This window comes from Macrosteles quadrilineatus, unplaced genomic scaffold (assembly GCF_028750875.1).
Source record: "Macrosteles quadrilineatus isolate MER2022 unplaced genomic scaffold, UCM_ALF_1.0 Scaffold_6__1_contigs__length_79288215, whole genome shotgun sequence".
Taxonomy (NCBI): domain Eukaryota; kingdom Metazoa; phylum Arthropoda; class Insecta; order Hemiptera; family Cicadellidae; genus Macrosteles; species Macrosteles quadrilineatus.
In genome coordinates this window covers 72,386,346-72,394,763 of record NW_026542599.1, presented here as the reverse complement: position 1 = coordinate 72,394,763, position 8,418 = coordinate 72,386,346, and the positions used below count along the sequence as shown (strand labels likewise).

Sequence of the window (8,418 nt, the reverse complement as noted above, 5' to 3'; positions counted from 1 at the left end):
CGCACTGCTTTATAAGAGTATCACGTAACCTTTTTGATTCAATCAAGATGTCTAAGTTACCTGGGAATATGTTTAAGTTGAGAATATTTTAGCAACTCTATCTTGGTGGAACCGTGTTTACTAAAGATACTGCATTAATATGTATATAATATTGAAACGTAAATTATTTACCCTCAAACAGACTTTTAACATTTCTTAATCCAGAAGCTTTTGCATATGCAGACTAAGACATACTTGGTAACATAATTTAATAGTGTAGGCCATGATACAAAGGTTTTAACAAGTATATATATGTTTCATCATATAGGTAGTGTCAAAAGTAACATTACACTGGTTTTTAGTGGAAGAGGTAATATCATATTCAAGAAGCAACATCAATGATATGATATTGACATCCATGTCATCATTTTAAGAGCAGGTTCTGTATATCCCTACATTAGGCGTAGTACATTGATGTCAACTTGGGACATTAAAAATATTATGGGATGTTAACATTTTATGTCATATCCTACTCCACAGACTCTGTTAAAGTTATATCCAAGTCACTTACGATCTAATAAAAAATACAAATAATAATATAATAACAAAAAAATTTTAGTAATACTATAATATGTCGTTTGATTTGGATATGTGTATATTTTACTGGCGATTGAATTTACTGGATGATATTCAGTTGGACCAATTATACTATAAATAAGATCATAAATATTGTGAACCTGCTTTTGGAATACATTGATAAACCTGAAACCATACTGGTTATTGTTTTATTACCATTCACAATGACTTAACAGTTTAAAGATGCATAAAAACACAACTTTTTTTACTTTGAGGTTTTAAAACAAACAAAATTTGTTTTCACATTGATTTTAGATTATATTATAAACTACCAAATCAAACATCTTTAATGAACCCCTATTGCTGTTTTAAAGTAAATTAATTGTTCAAACTCATAAAATGTAAATAAAAATGAAAAATTGTTATTTATACAACCTCTCTTATCATTTGGGAAGAAAGTCTGAATCCAAAACAAATGAACAACTAATATTCGAAAAATATAATAATTTTTTAACTGGCGAATTAAATATTTTCTTTGAGAAAATAATTGTTCATGAAAGTCAAGAGGAGCACGTATAAAACTAACTTGAGTAGACCTCATCCAATAAACTACTCTGTAAAGCTACTCATAGAGTATGTATGAGTATGCATGAGAACAGTCCTTCGTTGTGTGGTGTTGTCTCAGGTCTAAGCTTAAATGTAATCCTTTCTGTAATCGTAACTGTAAAGAACAATTCGTATCAGTATTACTATGGGAAGGTTAATTTTCTTATTGTTTTAACATAGTAATAGTTTCACCAATTAAACGTAGAGAACAACAGAAAACAAGCTAGTACCTTTAGACAATATTGGGTAAATGGATATTTTGTGTCTGATATTGCTTTATCGAGTTGTACGATATTGTGCTTTGATATTACATTGATATCAGGTGTATTCAGTATGATGGTTAGTTGTGACTATATGCGATTGTAATTAAGCAACACATTAAGTATGGTTCTACTAGAGTAAAATATAGTTTACTGTATGTTTTCTTGTATATTCACAGCCACCAAACATTTCAAATTTCTTCTAAGAATACTAAAATAGCCTGTGACATAACAATATAATTCACATGTTTTACTATTTGGATTCAACAAAATAATTAACTAGTCAGGCAATTGCTCCAAAACTAAAACTAGAACTGTAAAACAGTACAAATGTTAAGAAAGGATTTCATTTGACAGGATACTATACAACGTATTTTCATCTATATTATTGAGATGTTATCTTCAGGATTATATCCAATTCATATGTTATTTAATTTACCCTACACTAAAGGCTTGGACACGTATAGCTAATCAATACACAATAATTATTATTTAATCTAGGTGATTCGAGAGCTTGGTCGATAGCGAAACTGACGTTGATACCGAGGAAGCAATGTCATGGGTTCGAATCCCACTGAACCATTTATAAATTTCAAGATTGTATCAGTACAGTTCATTATTGTTCTGTTACAGTTTATAAAAAAATACATAAACGAATATAAATTACTTTATTTAGATCTTCAATAATATTTTGTAATTAAAGACAATTGTACACATTAAGATTAGTCTATTTTACATTCATCTTATCTCGACTTCATATTTTGTACAATTTAATCATATATAAAAGTATAATATTTTCACAATTCAGTCAAAATACTAACTGAATTGTATAAACTGCTGTGATATTTGTATTTTAGTTTACACCTGCTGCATATGTGAAATGTATGAGGAGGATATTTAAAAAATCTGAAACACCAGCTGGAATGTTATAAACCGAGAGAATTGCATAACAGAGTCTATTATTTGGGAAATTTTATTGTTATTGGTGTATAGTGTTAGTAGTTTCAATTGGTGTACGTAAAATATCCTAAATATATTTATTACAGTTTGTTTGATTCAACATCTAGTTTTATGGAAATGGAAGTGAATCAACCAGAAAAAGTTAATGGAAATAGACTTAATTTTCAAATTATATGAATCAAATATACGCTATTTACAGATCTATACTTACATAAAGGTAGGTAAAAAATAATTCTAAATTCAAAAAAAAAGAATAAAAGCAAAGTAAGTAAAAACATCTGACATACGAATCCAATACGTTTACCATTAATACAAAATATTAAGGTATCCAAATATATGTACACAGTATTTGTATTTTCCTTAAAATGTGCCATCAAGGATTTGTTCTTGTATTTCCCGGGGTGGATTTCCAAGCAGGTCTGACAAGGCTGTTTTCTATTACATCACGTTGGGCCTGTGGGAAATGCAGTGAATTTTAACAACATAAAATAATAATTCACTACTTAGGCCTATTTACTTACACTTTAATGGAAAAATAAATTTTCGTGACAGCTTACACATACATCAATTTATAACTGTATTTAGTTTGAGTAATTATTATCATACCTTAAAACTATGCCTCAGCAGTGTGGATATAGTTGTTTTAATTCTAGAATATCTATTGGTTAAAAAAAAATTATATTGTATAACCATATTAGAAAAAGAGACGCTGATATTCAAGGATTAGAGTTTTTTTTTTTACTTATACACTGGAAAATTGAAATAAGTTTAAATTACTTTTAGGTGACAACTGTAATATAGTAGCAATAGGACCATATTAGATTATTAGTAACCGGAAACATTAAGTTACTGGGTGGCTGCACTGCCTACATCGGCGTGGAGCTCCCTGATTGGCTGCCGATCGGTCAAGGAGTTTTCCGCCTTGATGATCGTCACTTCGATTCTAGCAAGGTGCGTAATTAGATGTCGCCATGTTTCCTTCTTAGTAGTTATTACAAATGGCGCAGTCGTAGTAAAGTTAATTTTGTTCAACTTCTTTTTCGCGAGTGCGGATTGTTGAAAAATTAATTTGAGGAACCATGTCGACCCGTTCAATAGGGAGTATGGGGGAATTTAACCCTCATGAAGAGGATATTTCGTCATATTTAATGAGGCTGAAACACTACTTGAAGGCCAACAGCGTAAAGGAAGGATCGGAGTTATCCATTTTGATTACTGTAATTGGACCAAAAGCTCTGGCTGTTCTCACGGACTTAGTATCACCAGATTCGGTAGATTCCAAGGATTATAAGGATCTGTTAAAGGTGTTGGAAGCACATTATTCTCCAAAAAGGTTAGTGGTAGCCGAACGCTACACGTTCTACTCACGTGTTCAGCGCCCCAATGAAAGTATTGCTGATTTTATGGTAGCAATTAGGCATTTATCAAGCACATGTAACTTCAAAGCCTTTCTTAAGGATGCACTCAGGGATAAATTAATATCTGGAATCCACAATGAGGCAATTAGGCAAAAACTTCTCAGTGATGAACAAGATTTGGATTCAACTTTTTCATTAGCACTAACCTTAGAGCAAGCTGAAAAACAAACTAGTCTTTTTGTAGGTTCAGGGAACCATGTTCATGATTTAAATAAAATGAGTCTAGGTCCACGTAAAGTAGGCCTAAGTGCCAAGCATGGAGTTAAATCAGCTAAGTTTTCAAGGTCACCTGAGGTAGGCCTAGTTGGCCAATTTCATAAGCTAAAATGCTATCGTTGTGCGAAAGAGCACAAGGCTCATGAATGTCCTTATATCAATTTTAAATGTAATATATGTAAAAAAATTGGACACCTTGGTAAGGTGTGTAGGTCAAAGGATGTGTCTGATAGTAGGCCTAGGACTAACAAAAAAGTGTTTAAGGTTCACAATGTTGAAGAGACATCGGAAGTTTTACAGGACTTATGTCTGTATAGTGTAGGCCTTGGAGATGGAAAGGCGGGTTATGAAGTAGGGTTGATGATTGAAAACCATAATGTGACCATGGAGCTCGATACAGGCAGCGCCCTTACGGTCTGCCCCTTTGAGTGGTATCGTAAATATTTTTCACATCTGGCTTTAAAGCCTTGTTATGTAAAACTACTTACCTATTCAGGAAATGAAGTAAGTGTGTTGGGACAGATTTTGGTTAGAGTAAAAGCGGCCAACCAAATTTATCAGGACTTGCCGTTAGTTATTGTAGAGTTAGGCCAAACGGGTCAACCAATGTTGCTAGGTAGAAACTGGCTTGAACATGTAACCTTAGACTGGAAGTCTATATTTTCTCAAGATAAAACTGTAAACCGCTCCGACGAGCACGTTTTTAATAGGCCTAGCCTAAACTCTATTGACAAGTTACCTAACCTAACTTCACTTCAATCAGCTGACTCGGTTCAGCCTAGGGCCAAGGAAGATGTTAAGCATTTAAGGCAAAAGTTTTCTTCTGTGTTTGAAGGAAAATTAGGTTCAATCAAGGGTGTGAAGACACATATAATTTTGAAAGATGGAGCTGTACCGAAGTTCTGCAAATTTCGTCCAGTGCCGTTCGCTCTTCGCAAACAAGTGGAAGAGGAAATAGACAAGATATGACAAGATGTGATGATGGAATTGCTTATCCTGTTTTGAGTTCCGACTGGGCAACCCCACTGGTTGTTGTGCCTAAGCCTACAGGAGTTAGGCTATGCGGGGACTTTAAGGTAACGTTAAACCAAGTTATCCAAACTGAACACTATCCTTTACCTCAACCCGAGGATATTTTTGCTTCATTATCTGGTTGTTCTGTGTTCTCTGTTATTGATTTACAAACAGCCTATCTTCAACTGGAGGTCGCTGAGGATTCACAGGAGTTGTTAACCTTGGCAACACATAAAGGATTATTTCGTCTTACTCGTTTGCCATATGGCCTATCCAGTGCACCTGCTTTGTTTCAGGCAGCTATTGATGAGATAATTAAAAATCTTCCCGGTACGGTAGCGTACCTTGATGATGTCTTGATTGGCGGACATTCATACCCTGAAGCAGTGTCTAGGTTGGAGCAAGTTCTTCAACGCTTCCAAGAATATGGAGTGAAGGTTAACGATAGTAAATGCAAATTTTTACAACCTGTTGTAGACTATTTAGGTTATAGGTTGTCGGCTGAAGGTATAAGTCCACGAGAAGGGCTAGTGGAAGCCATCAAGGATGCCCCGGAACCAGCAAGTAAGGAGGAGTTGAGATCATATATAGGACTCATTAATTACTATGGTAGATTTATTTCCAATATCTCTGATAAGCTGAACTGTTTCTATGAGTTGTTGAAAAAGGATGTTCCTTTTGTTTGGTCTAGGAAATGTGCTGAAACTTTTAAACAGAGTAAACACTGGGTGTTATCTTCTGATATTCTTGTACATTATGATGTCAATAAGCCACTAGTGCTTACATGTGATGCAAGCCCTCGAGGCGTGGGGGCGGTGTTGTCCCATTTGATTGATGGCGAAGAGAGGCCTATTGCTTTCGCCTCTAAAACTCTAAGTCAAAGTGAGAAAAATTATTCTCAGCTTCATAGGGAAGCTCTAGCATTAGTATTTGGTGCTAAGAAATTTCATAAGTATATTTACGGGAGAAAACATGTCATAATACAGAGTGACCACCAGCCGTTGGCTACTATCTTTGGCTCAAAGCGAGGAACCCCAAGCCTAGCCGCAGCGCGCCTACAGAGATGGGCCCTGATTTTGGCTTCGTATGACTTCGAAGTGAGATATCGCAAGGCGTCTGATGTGCCACATGCCGATGCCTTATCCCGGTTGCCGTTACCGGCAAGTGATTCACTGGAACTGGAAAACAACTTTATCTCGCACACTCAGGAATGCGTGGAGGTACTAAACTGCTTCAGCACGGTGAGTACCGAATCACCTATCACTTCTAAGGAAATTGCTAAATTCACTGGTACTGATCCTATATTATCTAAAGTAAGAGATAATGTTTGGCACGGCTGGCATGGCGCTGTGGATAAAGAGTTATTGCCTTATGTAAAAAGGAAAGATGAACTTTCTGTGGATAGTAATTGTATTCTGTGGGGGGCCCGTGTGGTCATTCCGACAAAATTGAGGAATCAAGTTTTAGAATTGCTTCATGATCAACATCCAGGCATTACACGGATGAAGCTGTTATCACGTAGCTATGTGTGGTGGCCCGGTATAGAACAAGGTATTGAAGAAACAGTGTCTTCTTGTTATATTTGTCAGTGTACGAGGAATGCAGCTCCAAAAGTCCCTCTCCAACAGTGGCCCCGTGTGTATGGCAGATGGCAACGGGTGCACATAGATTTCGCTGAAGATACTAATTCTAGGCAACAAATGTTAGTACTAGTAGACAGTTTTTCCAAGTGGATCGAGGTGTTTGTTATGAAATCTACTAGTTCTCTCAAGACCATTGAGCGTCTCCGTTCACTTTTTGCATCGTATGGGCTTCCGGACACTCTAGTATCTGATAATGGCCCTTCTTTTACAAGTTTTGAGTTCAAAGAATTCTTAAAGAAGAATGGATTAAGGTTTGTCTTATCACCTCCTTATCATCCTGCGTCAAATGGTGCGGCCGAGCGGTGCGTTCAAGAAGTGAAGAAGAACCTGTTGAGACAGGTGTTGAGTGAAGGTGGTACTGGTTCTCTGACTTTGCAACATAAACTTGATAACTTCCTAATGACATACAGAAATACACCTAACACTGTAACAGGACTTACCCCGGCAGAATTGTTTCTCAACTGGAAACCTAAAACTAGGCTTGCACTTCTCAAACCTAACCTCAACGCTCGTATTGACACGAACCTGGACAGACAGAAGGAGAGTTCGGATAGGCATAGGGGAAGGGCAAGGTCCTTTGAAGTTGGAGAGAAAGTGTTCGTCAAAACTGTCAGGCAGGAGAAAATTGATTGGGTACCTGGAAAAGTTCTGGAAGTAAAAAGTTCTGTAATATATCTTGTTAGTGTATTGGGAAAAGTTAGGCGTTGCCATGCTGACCACCTCAGGTCTAGAGTGAACATGGAAGAGGAGGGGATAGCAGTGCCAAGTTGTGAGCCAAGGTCTCCCATGAAACCAGTACTTCCTGAGCGAGGAGAAACTTCAGAGGACAAGGAGAGGCAGCAAGTTTCGCCCAGGCGGCAATCTCCATTGAAGGACTCTGAGACTGCAGCGGTCCAGCCAAGACATGAAGACTCACCTGCGGTAGTGCAGTGCAGCCCGCCCAATCTTAGAAGGTCAAAAAGGACAATTCAAAAGCCTGAAAAGCTAGACCTTTAAGCTATTCAGGCAGAAGTGAGAAGAGTTTATTTTAGTTTTATGAGAAGAATTTTTAAGTTGGAATCAAGGTTTAATTAATAAAAATGAAAAAAAGAAATTATTATGAAGAGAAAGTTTTATGTTTGAAGAGTATGTTATTTGTGGTCTTACAGCAGTAGTGTGGGCCTAATCTAAATGGTGGCGAGTGTAATATAGTAGCAATAGGACCATATTAGATTATTAGTAACCGGAAACATTAAGTTACTGGGTGGCTGCACTGCCTACATCGGCGTGGAGCTCCCTGATTGGCTGCCGATCGGTCAAGGAGTTTTCCGCCTTGATGATCGTCACTTCGATTCTAGCAAGGTGCGTAATTAGATGTCGCCATGTTTCCTTCTTAGTAGTTATTACAACAACCGAATTTTATCATTTCAATTTTATCAGCAGTTGAAAAAGTGAGTTGGAGTATTTCCTTAAGCCCAACCTTGGTATTATGAACTTATGCTACTCATGTGATTCTTACAAACGTGTTGTTTATTCGGCTAAATAAGGTAATTCTAAGCCTTTTCCTCTGTAACTTTTTAGGCAAACACCATTTTCACCCCGAAATTTGCGTTTCAAGGTTGCCTTGTTTAGGCATGTGTTTCAGGTTAGCACTTTACGTAATTTTGGGCATTAAGTGTTTTAAGGTTAGGTTGGATTAGGAATATGAAGTATACGTTACAAGGAACCAAATTGTTAGTTTATGATACCTCCAGACTGTTTTGCTCA

General features: G+C 36.6%; 1 protein-coding gene across 1 annotated transcript; it reads left to right on the top strand.

The window, feature by feature from the left end:
- Positions 1 to 6,531: 6,531 nt before the first annotated feature.
- LOC128997634 (uncharacterized protein K02A2.6-like) lies at positions 6,532 to 7,668 on the top strand. Its single transcript, XM_054423273.1, has one exon. It carries the CDS (start codon positions 6,532 to 6,534, stop codon positions 7,666 to 7,668), a length of 1,137 nt encoding a protein of 378 aa, XP_054279248.1.
- The last annotated feature ends 750 nt before the right edge of the window (positions 7,669 to 8,418 follow it).